We start from the raw sequence: 18,165 nt of genomic DNA on the forward strand, positions 1-18,165 counted from the left end.
TGCAGCTAAGATTTTAGTTATATTACATAGTAGTAAACTATTTAAGGGAAACGGTGGGAGAACAACAGTCATGGGAACAGCCATGCTTTTTTTTGTGGTTATGCCATTAAATTGTAGCATTAATGTGAAACGTTGTTACTTTCAACACAGCGCCATCTGTTAGTATTGTGACTGTCAAATAATTTGCAATAACATATAATTGCGGGTATAAATTGAGATGTAAGCTATGCTATCTTTTAGATAAGAAGTTAGATCAAACTGCACACGGTGTGCACATTTGATTGAAATCGGTTAAGTAGTTTAGCAATCCGTAACAGACAAACAACGTGAGGCGTAATTTATTTATATTAAGATTATAGTTTTATATTAATTAGCTGAAATATAACGCTTATTGTTGAAGAGGTCTACGCGGGCGAAATGTATAAAATTTAACTTCACTGAAGAGGTTTTTTGAAAGGAAATGCACTACTAAACATACCAATATGTATTATGTATTATATATGTGAAGAATTGATTTTTGTGACTACCAATAACTGCCGATAGATTCATTCCTATTTCCTTCAATATATTTCTTTAGACTGAGCCCCACACACTTCTGGTACCGGTCGATTTCCTTAATTATACGAGAAACTATTAGGTGGGCTGAAAAGTTCGTAGGCTGACACATAGATGGCGCTTGAAGTAATAAATTAATATGATTTTTAGTTAGCCCTAACCTTCAAAAAACACGTAAATAAACTTAAAAACTGTCGTACCATTAGATTGTGAGACATAGTATTTTGAGACAATGAACTTTTGTTTGTTTAAAAAAACTGATAAAAAGGAATTTCGTGTGTTAATATTAATTTGCACATAGAACGATGCGATTTATTTGTATTAAGTATTAGTATCTTAAAAGTGACAAAAAAATAATGCGTGTTTTAAGTGTTTTCGTCGTTTAATTGAATAACATTTTATTCTAGTTATGGAGGTTATAATGTAATTATTTCAGATATTGTTTATTAATTTTTTTATATTAAAATATTCTGAGGACTCTTTTAACACCACTAAACAGATCCCATATATAATAAAATATTGGAGAAGATTTTCCGTTTCGGGTAATAAACCTTTTTGGGGCCCCCAAATAAACTTAAGAATTTAAGCTTGTAATTTCAAATGTGCCAGTAGAATAGCAAACAAATAAACGTATTACATTTTTCTAATTTAGCATCCCTTTCCTTCATAGTAAATCATCCCTTTGTTGAATAAAAGTCGTCACCGACTCTTATTGTAGCTAACAACATTTGTGGACCTGAGTGAAGAAGGCGTATATAGGCCTAGTGTTTAATCCTTGGAACAAAATATATAGTCTTCATCTTCTTCAAATGGATGGCTCGTTCTTCTTACTTCTGCCAACCCGAGTATACATATTGGTATGCAGAGACATCAGACTTTTCCCTCGATGTATGTAAACTAGAACATTAAGTAACTTTCCATGCCTCGGGAAAGTTTCCAGTAGAGAGCGATTTTTTAAACGGGATACAAAATATTTGTCAAAAATAAACACTGTAAATTTTTAAAGATGGAATAGTCTGGTCTGGCCCTTTTCTAGGATCTAGTTATGTATTTAAAAATATTGTTAACTTCAACTGTTCTAACTTTTAAATAATTAGGTAATCACACATAAGGCCGTTTATCCTCCGCCGCCGCGGCCGTCACAGGGACGTCACCGAGAACGAGATGACGGCGCCGATTTAGCGATACATACATTTAATATGGCCGTGTATCCACCGCACGCCCGTCACCCGAGCGCCGTCATCCAGGCCGCCGATATTTCGAGTAGTTCGGCGTGATCGCTAGAACTCGGCCCGGTTTTATGACGGGCCGATGTGTGTGCTATACAAAACACGTTTGTTTTTGTCCACTCCTGTTGTTCACACTTGTTTGCGTGTTGTTCCCACGAAAATGTAAGAGTAATTCACCCTGCCTCCGGCTGATCCGGCAAATCTTTGTTTTTAATTTATTTTATTATTATTTATTACTTAAGATGTCATGTGGAACATGATGTAATGGTTGCAACTCCTTACAAACTGAACTGAACCACATACATATCTATAATTTACTTAGAACTGAGCCACCGATATATCGGCGCGATGAACAAACGGCCTAAGACATCAAAAATATAAAAAACGATAAAAAGAAGTTTGACAAGACATTTTCATCATTTTCGAAAAGGATCGTCAATTAAATACTTGTAGGTACTCTGACGTATAACAGTTATGGTTTAATGAACCGTTTAAGTCCATGGAACTACACTCGCGAACAAACAAATCGACTCAAGCGTTACCTCTGCATTCAAACATTGTTTTAAGTGAAAGTATACAACATTTTAATGAAAATCATATGTACATTATAATAGCTTTTATGAGATATCATCAAAATGGGATTTTGGGTAAAGGAGTTGTGTTCAGAATTGACACAAATAAAACACGTTATTTTCTTAAGAAGTATAAAATTTATTGGTTCAGTATTTGGTATTGCCGACGTTTTCATCGACCTTATTAATTTTTTGACGGTGTCTTGAGGAATACCTTCCCACTCCTCTAACAAAGCTGCCTTCAATTCTTGCTTGTACCCTTCGTTTGAGCTCATCCCATAAATGCTCGACTGGATTTTTGTCTGGACTGAGCGCAGGCCAGTCCATTGTGCGCAAATCGACTTCTCGACGAAACTGCTGAGTAACGCGCGCTGTGTGGCATCGAGCATTGTACAAATCCTGCGTAGGGCACAACATGTTCCAGGAGAATATTTGTGATGTACTCATCAGCTGTCAGTCCTGCTCCTCGGCCTCCAGGCACGAAAACGAGCTGGGTTTTACCCTCCAACGAGATACCCGCCCACATCATGCAAGAACCGCCTCCATAGGCAACGGTTTCTTCGAAGCAACATTGGGAAAATCGCTTTCCCGGACGCCTGAAGACCCGGCCTCTCCTGTCACAGCCATGCAGACACATCTTGCATTCGTCAGTGAACACCGCCGGACCGACCGCCAATGCCCGATGCTCCAGTTAAGATGATAATAATTATGCATATTAAAAATCAACATGTCATTTTATTCATGGACACTTATAAATGTCAGAAAAAAAATGCTTCTAAATTAACATTTACTGACAGATCTCAAATCAAGGAAAGGACGAGAAGAGTTGGCAATAAACACTTTGGTGAATTTATTTACAAAATGTGTCAACATCACTGATCCATATCTAGTTGTTTTAATAAGACGAAATAGCTGTTAGTAGTAGTACATATATCTCAGCCTCAATAATAAGGGCTTACGGTTGTTTAAGTAAATATTTAAGTAACTCTGCTAATGATTTATTCATTACTTTTAAGATGTCATATAAATATTTAATAAGCATTCTTTATTTATCTGTATAATAAATTATGTTTACTAAAATATAAAAAATAACCTGTGACAAAGGTTATTTCAACAGTGCTAACAGTCAATCCCTTTCCTAGTGGGAGTTGCCATGCTTTTGCTTTCGCGCTTCAGGCAAATGGGCAAGCACTACCGGGGAAGTACCACTGTCTCATAGATACCGGCGTGAAGTGATTCAATGGGATCGTCTAATGTTACTCGCGTTTCGTGCGGTAAGTGAGATACCAGGGGGCTTAGTCAAGATGTTTGTATAAAAGTGACAGTTCGTGTCGACAAATTTTCATACAAATTTGGTTTTAGACTTTCTACAAACACTACTGTTAAGGCGTCTTATCTAAGCCCCCCGGACCCCATATAATACCTATAATCTAAGCTGTTTGAGCCTTCGCATTAGGCAATGTATAAGTATAATAATCAGTAGTTCTTACATTGAAAAGTATTTAAAATAAAATCACATTATGTATGAAAAATGTAGTTGTTAGTGAAAATATTTTTTAAAAACTCATGATAGATTCTTTCGGCATTTATACTTAGTATCTCATATATTTGCGTGTTGTTCTCACGAGAATGTAAGTGCGTGCTCCTATTTAACCATGCGTCCTCCCGATAGAGGACCAATCTTTGTGTTTAATTTATTTTATTATTACTAATTACTTAAGAAGTCATGTGGAACATGGTGTAATGGTTGCAGCAGCAACAAACATTGTGTAAAACAAAAAACTTGGCGTTAAAAAGAGTGGCGGAGAGTTTATTGCCAGTTGGTGTCTTCCGTTCTATTAACTGGCAGTAAATCTAAAATTAGAAGCATTTAATGTGTATTTTATAACTGACTTTATAACTAAGTTATTTTCTATCCATAAGGGTAATCAAGTATGTCTAAAGAAGTAAAAAAAACTGATTAGGTTTATAAGGAGTACGAGTATATTTTTTAGAATCCAAACCTTTATATGTAAATTGACGACAATGAAAGACAAATATGTTTTAGCCCTAATTAAATACATGTACACGCCATTGCCTCGTGCACGGTAATAATAACAATAAAGCCACTTTTATTCCATACGATTAAAAATTGCATATCAAATGGGTTATATTTTTGTTATTATACCTACTCTTAGGCTACGTTTGTTAATTGTTATTTCTATAACTTCGTGTTCTGCAGTATGGTCGCCTTTTGGCATTCTGAAAAGGAGGGAGCTTATAGTTTATCAGAATGCCAAATCATAAAATGACTGCTTCACGACTGATTTGAGAGCGACCGCCGATGCGAAAACCGCTGTGTGAGTTCGAAAAGTGAGTTACAGAATCGCAAAGCAGTTATTTGATACTTTTTTTTGTTGTTTGGATCTTTTCTTATGATAATTTACTGAACATCTTATCTGCCGTGCGATTCTGTTAATGCGTGAGTTCACCTCGCACTAACAACGCTCCCTTCGTCACTCACGTCATTTTCGGAATGTCATGGTATTCTGTTAAGCAATTTCACATTACGTCTTGACAAGCGGAGGGAGCTTGTAGTTTATTGTTTATCAGAATGCCAAATCGTAAAATGACTGCTTCATGACTGATTTGAGCGCGACCGCCGCTGCGAAAACCGCTGTGAGAGATCGAAAAGTGAGTTACAGAATCGCAAGGCTGAGCTAACGCGAGTATCTAAATCTAGCTTTGTAACGTGGAATAAAATATTTGTATCACCTCTACTACACTACAATCAACGGTTCTTGAATTTTATTAATTTGCGATTCATATTTATTACAAACACATATCATTAATCATTATATTTCTTCACTAAATCCCAAATTTAAATTTAATAAGTTCATAAGAATAAATATTGAACTATTCTAATCAGACATCCATCAATGAAAAATACAGACAATAGATCAAACATCTGTATTCTCAGACCTAAGTTTAATGTATATCCAAAAAAGGAAAAATTACGTCACTAAATGTAAAATTTAAATTGCAAAAGAGCATTAGAAAAATAAATATTGAACTATACTAATCAGACTTCCATCGACGATAAAAAAATATAAATCAAATTATTTAAAAACCTAACCTTACTAAGTCCATAATTTGAAGCGCAAATCTCACAAACTAAGATCAAATTTTATGTTTCCTATTTAAATTCATTTTCATAACTTTTTATAAGAACAGAAAAGCAATAAAATTAATAATAATTAACTATCAACATTAGGACATTTGATAGCTAATAAACAATGCATGGGTAAATAACGGGACCGTAGAGTTGCAAACACTTGGAAAAGATACTGGTCACTGTAAGAAATAATGAAAAACAGAAACTACCTGATCGCTCACTGATAAACAAGAAAACAAACTAAGAGTATGTCAGAATAGTATCGAAAGGAGTGTTCTAGGTCTGAAATTGAAAGATAGAGTAAAACTAAAAGAAATAAAGGACATGACAAAGTTTAGAAATGCTGTTACTTCTAGTAAAAGATTGAAATGGAAATGGACAGGACACATTATGAGAGACGAAACATAAATGGACGAAGAAAGTGACGGAATGGCTTCCTCGTTATGACAATAGAAAACGAGGAAGACAAATAAAAAGATGGGAAGATGATGTGCGAAGGGTAGCTGGCCCTATGTGGCTACGTAAAGCTAGAAACAGAGAAGAGTGGAAGGCCTTAGAGGAGGCCTATGTCCAAAGACAAAATCAACCGGCTTGCCGATTAGTAATAATAATAATAATAAAGCTGCTATAATAATCATGACAAAAACAAATTATAATACACAGCTTAGATTATTTTACATTATTAAACATATTTTTTTTTTGGCTTGTTATTATATATTCTAGCTTCCTTCAGTACCGTCGATCGGAACCCCTTCACGGGTAAAGGCCCCCTCCAGCTTTTTCCAACTGTTTCTGTCTATGGCTCTCTTTCTTCATTCGTTTCCTACTGCTACTTTCCTTCTATTTCTTCTATCCACCTTTTTTTTCTTTGTTTTGCTTGCCGATTAATTATTAGTATTTATTTTTATTTTATGTGTTAAATTTTTTGTATGTCTCATTTTTATGTACTAATAATTTATGTAGTAATTACAGCAATAAAGGCTTTTATTATTATTATTATTAATGAATTATAATTAACTTATGACAATCTTGTGAGCTGTAGAACTGGTTCGGCGCGTGCTAGGTTTTTGGCCGTGGGTACGCCTGAGACCGGCTACTGACGCTTAAATAAATAAATATAGCCTTTATTGACAATCTTGTAAGTCACATTTTATCTTATTTCTTACTAGGTATACTTAGTTATTAACGAAATGTAGATAAAGTAAATGTAAATATTTTTAAATTATTTCCTATTAGACACCGGTTTACACAAGCTTTTATAGTAATGACCGTTGGAAACCTTTTTTTTTAAATTAACAATTATAGTATCCCTCGTAATTAGCTACTACTTTAATATATTAATTGTGACTCAATTAACCCTTGGATTATTATTATTTATTATTATTATTTACTAAACACACTGGCAGCTTTTAATAAGCTGATGCGCGTGTATTATGAGATTTGGAGAAACTTATCCAATCTGTTTTTAAAGGTGTTCACAGATGGTGCACTGATCACGCTTTCCGGAAGCCTATTCCAGTCTGCCACTACTCGGTTTGGGAGAAAGTTTTTTAGGGAATTTGTGTTGTGTTGAGTGGTCTTAAGTTTTAAAGAACTGCCCCTCAAATGTGTATTTTCACTTAAAATAAAGAGCTTCTCAATTCCTGGAACATTATAGTGGCCAGTGAGGATTTTATAGGTTTCAATGAGATTTCCTCGTAATCTCCTACTTCCTAAATCAGTAAGGTCAAGTGCTTTCAGACGCTCATTATAAGATTTCTTCCTGAATGACCTGATCATTTTCGTGGCTTTTCTTTGAACCCTTTCAAGCATACCAATATCCTTTATGAAATGATTAGCTTTTACATTTTTGTTTATTTTTTGTTTTTTCTTTAGATTTTACTTTATATTTTTGTGTTAGGTATATGTTATTTTGAGTTTTTGTTAATTATTTATGTACTTCTTGTACTTTACCCTCTGTAGATTCTTTTTTTATTGTTCCATACAAGGTTTGTCTGGAACTTGCTTGTTAGCGATTAGGCCGCCCGTTGCGTAATAACTTATGTAACCTGCTTTTTTTGTGTGTATGTTTTTGTATAAGGTAACGAAGTGTAAATAAATAAATCATAATATACTTTGTTGTGTATAAAATTCTCTGAACCGAACTGAATTGGAGGATTAAAATAATTGAGTACAGCTGTGAAATTGTCCGACATTGAATCATTAGAAAGGGTTTTTACGTCTTCGAATAGTTTTATGAATATTACCTGAAATTTTGCATCGTCATCCAACAATTAGCCTTATAACAAACATTTTATACTTTTAATTATTTATTTATTAGCATAATAAAACATAAATGAAAAGGAGGGCAACAACCACTGTGATAAATAATGTATTAAATTAGATAAGATAAGCAAGAAGTGCACAAAAACATAATACATATTAAGAAAGCTGCTGCTGTAATCAGCCTTGGCTTTGAGCGAACCTGTTCTGTGGTGCTGTCATGTGAAGTGACTTCCTATTGGAAGCATCTACTCGCCTTCTGCCTAGAGCTACTGCTGGTCTTCTAGCTCTAGAATATTATGGTGACGTTTTAGTCGACTCACATACCGTTCAATGGTGAGTTGGCGAGTAAGTTCGTTCGGGTGACAGGTTAACTCCGGATTTCCTCTTTAATACTTCTCATTTTAAGGTGTTCGTGAATTTCGTTGTGTTTATTACCATGGTACTTTTGCAATTGCTCTTAGGATCTTGTTCTGTTGTCGCAGGAGTATATTTATGTTGGTATCACTTGCGCTGCCCTACAGTTGGAGGCCATGGGCTATAGGATGACTTTATATATAAGGATTTTGTAAAAAAAAAGTTGTGACTAACCCTAGATTATATTGTTCATTGCATGGAGGAAAGGTAATGTCTTAATAGACAGTAAATCTTCACTGTGTCTTCACTTCATGATTTTTTAAATCTTATGCGATATGATCCGATGCAAAAAAACCGCACATTGTATGAAAAATCCATTGATCCATAGCCGCATGAGAATCGGTTGAACATAAGCTAAAGGTAAAAAAGACAATTTATGATGTGTCTATACTTTAAAGCTTTATTATCTATGCTTAATCTACATTCTTTGTTTTTCCATTAGCTACTACATTCGCTTCTTTATATGTTTTTGAATAAAAATTACTAAATAGATACAGAAAAAATGCTAAATTAAACAGCATTATTGACATTATAACGTAGGACGGTTTGCATTTTGTAACATTATACTCTATTAATAAGTGCACTATCATCACGGCGAATTGTACCTGAAAAAGATAAAAAAAATATTATAAAATTAACATAACATAATCATGAAAAATTCCTTCAAGTTGACATCTGACATCCATGAATTACAATAGTGAATACACTTTGACCTTTTATTTAGACTTTGGTTAGTTGCGTTTACGTAGAAGACCGATCCATTTAGTTCCAAAATACACCCTTAAATGTCTAAATCTTGATGGTATTTTAAACAAATACTTCACATAATTGTACAAGAGCGAATACTATATCAAACAACAGCTACCAATTATTGTACCTTATTTGATTTTTTGTTTGTAGTAGTTGATTTTAATCCTAAGAATAATATTATTATTACTAATGAAAGTAGAATCTTCGGTGGACATAGAAATTGTAACAAGTTTATGTTTCATCGCCTCATAATTTTTTTTTTTTATTTTTTTACATAAATATCTATCATGCTGACTCTTTAGAAAGTAAACGTTTTCACAGAAATTCATATAAATATCTATTTAGTACGTACTATTTTATTTATATGTTACTGTAAAAGCTCGAACTGCAGTAAATCCTAAGATATTCCAGTAAAACCTAAGATCTACCAATTCCTAATGGTAAATGTCCCAAAAGGTTTGCGATTCGAACTCTTACCACCTTTCCGTTGGTAAATCTTAGGATTTACATGAATGGCACGGTAAATGTTGGAAAACAAAAATAATTATTTAGACTAGCTTATGTAAGCATTATGTTTGTATTTCGTTGTTAAATTCCAAATAGAGAACTAGTGATTCAGTTAGATAGATATGATAGAGATTGAGATATTCAGAGACATACGTTATGTGTTTTTTCAAAATAATTTAAATAAGTTAGTTTGTACTTATTACTATCATATGATACCTTTATAATAGTATGTACCTGTTTTGTCTAATAGTACATTAAAGTAAATAATTAAGAATTACTCATTGTTTTATTCCTAAAACCAACATCTACCAGCTGACAGTGGTAAAACCTAGCATATACTGAATTCGAATGGTAAAAGCTCGAAAAAATCGTCGTATTTTCAGAAATACTTACATTTACCAACTCATGTCGGTAAATCCTAAGACTTACACTTAAATCTAAAGATTAACCGTAGTTCGAACTTTTACAGTAACATATATACATACATTCTTTCAAACTAGGGCTTGGTGTTTAGCGTATCCTAAAGCTCCAAATGCTTAATGAATTGGAATTGTAATAAAAGCAGCGTTGCCTCACGATTTAGAAATATTGTATTTGTATATATTATGTAGCTTTAAACTAGCTTAATAAGCCGTTCGATTAACAGCTTAGCCTCTTAACTAAACAGCACCGCTTAACCAGCGGCCTGAAACATATTTAGCCTTATTGAACGGCCTGAAACATATTTGAACAGCTTATTAAGCTAGTTGGCTGCGACATATAAATCGAATTCAAGAAAATTTTTAGATACTTTTATGACTTCGCGACACGATTCATTGACGATGAATAATATTCTTTACGAATTTTCCACAATAAATATAGTATAATATGTAACCTAATTACAATTATAAAAACAAATTACCAGTTGCAATTTCGTTATATACTTCTTCCACCACAGATATTTTGTCAATTGTGGATATGCAGACAACGCATAATAGGTGTACATTATTATATGTACAAATGAATTCAAAGTTCCCACGAACAGTGTGGAGTTGGTATTGGGCTCGTATTTTAAGGCTATCCAAGTGCTTAATACTGTAATAGAGTGATGGTATATGTGAAGGAAACTCGCTTGGTTATACTTTTTACGTAATATGAAGAACACTGTGTCCAGTAGCTCGGTGATTTTTGTTATAAGGTACAAATAGACGCCGTTCGTTACCTGAAAATGAATATGATATTACTCTGCCTGCTGATAGATGATTATTCTTACAAGCGTTAAAAACTATATGAATCAAGGTTATTTAGTGTCTATACAACCTACCAGCGAGCCGTGTTCGCCTAGTTACTTCTGAGGTCGTAGGTTCGATCCCTGTGCATCAATGGACTTACTCTCTATGTGCGCATTTATCATTCGCTAGAACGGAGAAGGAAACATCGTGAGGAAACCGGCTTGCCTTAGACGCAAAAAGTCAACGGCGTGTTTCAGGCACAGGAGTGATCACTTGCTTATTAGATTGACAAATGATCATGAAACAGATACAGAAATCTGAGGCCCAGACCTAAGCAGGTTGTAGCGCCACTGATTTATATATTTATACAACCTACAAATGGAAATTTACAATGATGTTAGGTATTGCCTTTAAAAATTCAAATTAAACATGAATAATTCCAAGAACACGCCAATACCTCTAGTGTCGCACCAGGTCCTATGACGTACTATACGTAAACAAACATCAAGTTTTTACGTCTTAATAATTATTATTAAATTACACAAATACACGTTTATTATTTTTCGATCACAAACATTCGTCGAAGTTAATCTCCAGGCTTGAGGGACAATCACGATTATTTTAATAAAAATTTTTTTGGAACTAATCAATATTTACAGGCATATTTTATACATACTACTCTCTCTTCAGCCTTGCGATTCTGTAACTCACTTTTCGAACTCTCACTGCAGTCACTTATCAGAATGCCAAATCGTAAAATGACGGCTTTACGACTGATTTGAGCGCGACCGCCGCTGCAAAAACCGCAGTGAGAGATCGAAAAGTGAGTTACAGAATCGCAAGGCTGATTTCATTTGAAAATTGACCAACTGCTGACACTGCTGCTACCCGTAGGGCTCCGTCTGTTACCTTAGGTCTCTTGGTGCAACCCGTACTTATTTATATATTCACTATTTATGTGTTGGTACGTCTGTAGAGCTTAGGGATCCGTAGGCTTGTAAGGTTCTTACATCTCACCCTCGCATATATTTAGTTATCCGGTGCAGCTTGCTCATACATAAATTACATATACTATACAGATATTTTAATTTTTTAACACACATTTCGCAGTCCACTGGCTAGCAAGCTGTACACTTTAAATACTTAAATACACTTAACACATCCATTATGCATTATGATTATAGGATTTACATACAATTAGTCTACAATATTAATGTATCGTTATTGAATATACTTACAGAATGTTTTAATTCAATATTTTCCATTATACATTCGGTTTGTATAAATCCATTTTTCCACATAAAAACAGCACCCTAAAATATAAATGTTTTAATTCAATAATACATTCAATTAACGCAGTGGTTAACGCACAAGTACGATACGTGTTCACGTACGTTGTGAACAAGGTTCAATTCTCGGCGCAGAATGATGTTTTGGTTCATTCATTTTTCAAACTTATTTTTTGTTATTTATATTATCATACTAACCTTGGAGAAAATGGCAAATGCTAGTATTATTTGTGCAAAATTATAGGCAGCCATGATATTTCTTAGAGTTAATGGTGAACGTTTACTCATCACCGATGGCCCCACTTTAATCACAAACATCCAGTAAGTCGCCATAATTAATAAAACTGGTGCTGGCGATCCCATGAGGAACCATTCGTTGATATCTACATCTGAAACAATTACCTGTTTATATACAACCTTCAAAAGGTTGGACCTTCTTGGAGGTTTTGAGTTTGACCTGTGTCTTTGTGGGAACACATGCTCGCACAGTAAAGTAAAAACATCGTGAACAACCGGCATTCCTCCATAAAAAAATAAATCAATGGACAACCTTTTTAGGTCTGGACCTCAGATTTCTGAATCTGTTTCATGATCATTTGGTAATCTAAGCCAAGTAGGTGATCAGCCTTCAGTGCCTGACGCACGCCGTTGACTTTTTGGGTCTAAGGCAAGCCGGTTTCCTCGCGATTTTTTCCTTCACCGTTCGAACGAATGTTAAATACGCACATAGAAAGTCCATTGGTGCACAGTCGGGGATCGAACCTACGACCTCAGGGATGAGAGTTGCACGCTGAAGCCACTAGGCCAACACTGCTCTATCTGCTGCTGCTATCTACATGCTTGTTTAAAAAAGTGATCATGATACAGATACAAATAACCGGAAGTCAAAACCAATGGATGTTGCCACTTTTAAACGAAAAAAATGAATTGGTACTCACTTTTTGAATCTGGCTGCCACTCTGCTTTTGTTTTGTTAAGAATATCCATTTTCGTTTAACTGTTATTCACACTTTACACTCATAAAATATTATGTCTTTATGAAACTAACGAAATGCATTCGTTAGCCTCGACGTTCCAGTTTGCAATGGCAAAATTAGCTTTGTATTGATATGACATTACCATAATATAATTACGCAATTTATTTAAATTTTTGTATAACCCACGATGTTATAATGATTTAATTTACGCAAAAATAACACTTCAAACGGTTGAATTACACCGTCAACATTAATAGAATCATCTAGTTGATTAATTGTTATGATTTTTATTATTTAAGAAAATCAGTCCGTCTAACATTGCTGTCTTTATATGCATTGAGACTGATTTATATTATATTATTATATTATAGCCTCTTTTCGGACATGACAGTATTTTTTTCTTTATTTTTCGTAGATTGTTCTTTTGTTCCACTTTTGCGTGTCCGTTTGCCAGGTGGCAAAGGCCTCCTCCAATCTTCTCCATTCTTTTTAATGTTTTCTTCATTATGTTGTTGTTGGTTTAATATTGAAGGGTTTCGGTCTAGTTCCCCACGGGGACCAGCCGGCTGATTTAGGTTTTTGATATCTAAAAGGATCATATTAGTATGAAGAGAAATTATATGAATATCCTCGTATTAAAGGCAAGCGTTATTCAATAATTATTATTTTACTTTCTATATTATTTATGATAAATTTCTATATATCTGTGAACGAGCGTACACAATTACTACCTTAAATTTTCTTACTAAGTGATTGTAATTTGTAACTCTTTGTGAAATAAAGTATAGTTGAACAGAATATAATTAATCGGTTCAACGATTCGGAAGAACACAATAATTTGTGTTCTTCAAGCATCACCAAGATTTAAGCATAATTTGATTAAAGGAAATAAAAATGCAGTTATTATTAACAGAACATTGAACCTCCACTTCTGTAAATGATTTTAATTATTGATACAATAATCTACTTCATTGTTGAGTTTTATTAGTTTTTTATATTTTATATTTTACATTACTTATAGGGTACTCTTGCAATTATATTTTAAACAAAATAATTTAATTAAAAACACACTGAACTCGCAATTCTAACGTCATTGGACCTTACCCCTCTAATAGCACACATTTAAATATGGGTTATATGTTAATTATTCTAACCAATGCGTGTAACATATGCACCTAAAGTGAATATGTTTTATATTTTACCATTAAAAAAACTTCCATGGACTTTGGATCCGCAAAGCACTTTGTTTTTTAAAACAAGCAAACTTTAATGGCGACATTGATTCACAGCAGGCTTACAATCACTTTTACGGAATACTTGGCCACCGAAAGGTGATCAACTTTGCACAGCCTCTCTTAAAGAAATACGATTTTATGTAATTTCATCGCCACAGTCTATATCTGAGAACTGCAACTGTTGCTGTGAAACACAAGAAGTAGGAATAGACTTGATTTTCCAGCTTTCAGACTTCATAAAACTGCTCACTCATTTATGGGGAAATGTATACAGATATTTAACAAGATTCCGGACCGTGTAACCAAACTTCCGACACATGAGTTTAAGCTTTGCATCAAGAAAACCCTAACAAAGGGAGGATATTACACTGTTCGGGAATTTATAGACGATGACAATGTGTGGGCACTAGTGCCGCTGTAAGATGGGGAGTTGACATGCATAAGAGTACAAATTGTACCTAAATGATTAAATGACTTTATTATTATTATTATATTATTATTATTATTATTATAAAACCAGTTTTTAATAGTGCAATACTTAGTATTAACTTAATGAACGCCGTTTCTTATATCAATAATTTTCCCTTGAATATTTTTCATGTCCAAGGCCGGCGATGCACTTTGGGAATGCTTACCAAACACTAACGTAGGCATTTTTTCTTTGTACGCTTCTTCTCTCACAGAATTTATATCCTGTTCAACCTGACACATAACAAACACCACTTTAGATCCAAAACCCTCTGTATATGCCCTCTATATCGAAGTGAATTCCTATGAAATAACCCTTTAAAAAAGATACCTGTAAAAATATATAATTTATACATTAACATTAGATAACGAATTATCATATAATATAATTTTTTTATTTATAAATTTTTATTATTTTTATTATTTAATAATTATATTATCTTTATAGCTTAAGCTTGACTAACTAGCTGTATTGAGAGACATATTGGCGAAGAAGAGCCCCAATAAAATACCCATATAAATATATGCTTATAGCCAATTGAAAATTGCCTGAAGACATCTCTTTCTATATTGATGGCGTCATCCAAACTAAATGAAGACTGGTATTCGAATATTTTCAAATGACTCATTATAAATTTGGAAAAATACCTATGTTAATAAAAAAGAAACAAAATATCATAATACAATTCATGAACTAATGAAATAAAAAGTAATGATATAGCATTGTTGTTTATTGTAAAATGAAGAACCAGGCGGCGGAAATTTTTGTAGTTTTGACCTATAATGCTTTTTTAAACTCGTATTTTAATACACGAAATCAATGCGTTCGGAAGCTGGTATAAAATAATATATGATATTTTAGGAAATAATGATTTGTTATTTTTGTGTTAATGAATATGTATTTTAGGTATGTACCTAATTAATTAATTAAATATTATTAAACATAGTTTTTGCAATTGTGTATTGATACACTGAAATCTTCAACGAATCAAAGTCGTTGTATAGCTATAAACTCGACATCTTCGAAGTCGGTAGAAGGGGGATATTTGTCAAATTGTTTTGCATAGCTACATTAAATATGTATCATATTACTGGTGAGGTTTATACAATTCCAATACTTCAGAAGCAGCTTCTTTCATGAACTTTAATTAAATTTATTGGTCAAAAGAAACTATATGCAGCTACGACAATTGTCGGAAAATAAAATTTTAATAACTCTTTTCTAGCTTTAATTAGAGAAGTAGAACACGTAGCATACTTTATAGAGAAGTAGGGAAGGGTATGACGGGTCTGGGCGTTACTGCATACGATGTTTTGCATTTTCTGAGAAGATTTACTATGGTAATATATATATTTTTTTTTACCATAGGAAAGTAGAGATTTCAACGAACTGAAAGCACACCAACTTTTTGAAAAAAGCTGAAATTTTGACGTCAGAATTTTCGATTGAAAATTAGGGTGTTTTTTCGATATTAATTCAAAATAAGGTGAAAAAATAAATATTTTTAATAAAATAAATTACAGTATATTTGGGACATAATAAGGTAAGTTTTCACCAAATTTCGTTTAAAAAAATAAATTTTTGTAAAAGATAAAAATTAAAAACCAAAAACTTGGTTTTTTGAATTTTTCACATAAATTTTGAGGTTATGTGAAAAATGTGTGAATACAAAAGTTTTAGATCTTTTTATTACCTACAACTTTGCCATTTAACTTTCTTCGATAGGACTTTTAGTTTTGCCGGAAATCGAGATAAACCGTTTTTTACCCTTAAAACTCCCCCCACCCGACCTGAGATCGACCGTAATTTATTTTTCCTTTCATTTTGATCATATTCCCCTGCTTTTGTAATGGGTTTCATCCTACTGTAATTTTTTTTGGTTTCAAAAATTATCGGCACTGGTCTAAAAAACCACAGAGCGATCGATTTAATCGTTCACTATAATATGTTTTGGCAAATTTAAGAAATGTCTCAGCTAAGACAATTACTCATACAGATGAGTAATCTAATATATAAAATTCTCGTGTCGCGGTGTTTGTTAAACTCCTCCGAAACGGCTTGACCGATTCTCATGAAATTTTGTGTGCATATTGGGTATGTCTGAGAATCCCCCTAAATGTTAAGGGTAGTCCACCACTAATTTTTTTTTAATTTTTAGATAAAAATTTTTTTATGATACAGCATTAAAAAATACATACAACCCCTAATTTTCACCCCTCTACGATCAACCCCTATTTTTTTATTATAAATGATTTACATGGCAAAACGACGTTTGCCAGGTCAGCTAGTATAGGTACTCGTAATAATAAAAAGACAGCTTTTTAGTCTTAAAAATTTCTTTACGAGACATTCCTATGATTACATTGTCATTGTCACTGTACCAACTCAATAGTTGGTGCAGACATTATATTATATTCACTATTTATTGGGGCTACAACCCTCACATATATTGGTCATTAAAGTAGATTCAGATTTAACAGCGGTATTTGGCTTACAACTCTTAACCAGAAAGTGTCTAGACATCAATATTTGTATGTGTATTTACATTAGGACATTGAATGAAGGAATTCTTGGCGGGCCACCCAAAACTGAATTGCATGTTTTAGGCAAAGCAGGCTCACTTCTAAAAAACAGTTGCAATCTGAGGGCAAGATGGGGGATGTAATAAAACACATAACTCAATAATAATATTTATTTCACAGAAAACTCAGATGTCGGGAAGACAGAGTCCTCAGCATACCTTATCTAAATTATTTCACTAATATAAATTTATTGTGCGATTTACATATATAAAGCGTTTCTTCTCACTGGCATATTTCGATTCGTATAATTTTGTACTACTTTTTATAAAACTTCAAGTTAACCTATTGCAGAAGAGATTATCTACAAGGATTTGAAGCATTTTGAATGCAAGGTCTACTGTATTAGCACCTTCCGGAATAAATAACGTCGTGGCAAAATGCGCTTTTGAAGATAGACAGTAGTACACTTTTTGGATGAAATTTTGAAATAATTGATGTTTATTATATTAATACAATGTTGTCTATTGAGTTGACTGAACCAAAACAAATATTTAATATAGTGAAGGCAATTTTTTAACCAATAGTAATTTAAACGGTTGACTGCTGCCAAAATTTGTGACCTAGAAGGCTAATGGGTAATCAAAAAAATCTGGCCAATTCTTAAGGCCTGTATTCACTTTGATTAGTGCGAGTGCAAGTGGAAGTAGTGTCCAATTATTGTTGTGGCTCTGTTAAGTAAATTCAGTTGTCATAATATAGTTTACAGGCCCGCTGCGAGTGAGGGGGAAGGGAGGGCGCACGCGACGTCACAATCACTACTCGCAGTTCACTCGCAAAATAATAAAACACGCTTCTAATCACTTTACTACGCAGACAACTAATCCCTTGCACTTATCAGTCGCAGTCCACACTTGTTTTCTCCTACTCAGTAATCACCTGCACTAATCACTAATCAAAGTGTATACAGGCCTTTAGTTTGAAAGGCGAGAAGTAAAAATTACTCCTGTACTTCAAAA

The 18,165-nt window shown here is 33.5% G+C and overlaps 1 protein-coding gene across 3 annotated transcripts; it reads right to left on the reverse strand.

The window, feature by feature from the left end:
• Positions 1-8,360: 8,360 nt before the first annotated feature.
• Positions 8,361-14,295, reverse strand: LOC125056792 (elongation of very long chain fatty acids protein-like). Of its 3 annotated transcripts, XM_047660080.1 has the most exons (6): positions 14,126-14,267; positions 12,885-13,509; positions 12,145-12,335; positions 11,896-11,970; positions 10,348-10,647; positions 8,370-8,794 (listed from the first exon to the last, which is right to left on the reverse strand). In XM_047660080.1, the coding sequence occupies exons 2-6, from the start codon at positions 12,931-12,933 to the stop codon at positions 8,603-8,605; spliced, it is 807 nt and encodes a 268-aa protein (XP_047516036.1). In that variant the 5' UTR covers positions 12,934-13,509; positions 14,126-14,267; the 3' UTR covers positions 8,370-8,602. The 3 variants fall into 3 exon arrangements, with proteins under 3 accessions (XP_047516038.1, XP_047516036.1, XP_047516037.1); XM_047660082.1 differs by lacking the exon at positions 10,348-10,647 and having other exon boundaries at positions 8,361-8,794; positions 14,126-14,295; XM_047660081.1 differs by lacking the exon at positions 14,126-14,267 and having other exon boundaries at positions 12,885-13,699.
• Between the last annotated feature and the right edge of the window lie 3,870 nt (positions 14,296-18,165).

This window comes from Pieris napi, chromosome 15 (genome assembly GCF_905475465.1).
Source record: "Pieris napi chromosome 15, ilPieNapi1.2, whole genome shotgun sequence".
Classification (NCBI taxonomy): domain Eukaryota; kingdom Metazoa; phylum Arthropoda; class Insecta; order Lepidoptera; family Pieridae; genus Pieris; species Pieris napi.

Excerpts from the sequence above, each read along its gene's own strand:
- LOC125056792 (XM_047660080.1), bottom strand. The coding sequence starts at position 12,933 with ATGGATATTCTTAACAAAACAAAAGCAGAGTGGCAGCCAGATTCAAAA. Across the intron at positions 10,648-11,895 it reads ATATTGAATTAAAACATTCT|GTAACGAACGGCGTCTATTT; the intron begins GTAAGTATATTC and ends ATTCATTTTCAG. Across the intron at positions 8,795-10,347 it reads ATATAACGAAATTGCAACTG|GTACAATTCGCCGTGATGAT; the intron begins GTAATTTGTTTT and ends TATCTTTTTCAG.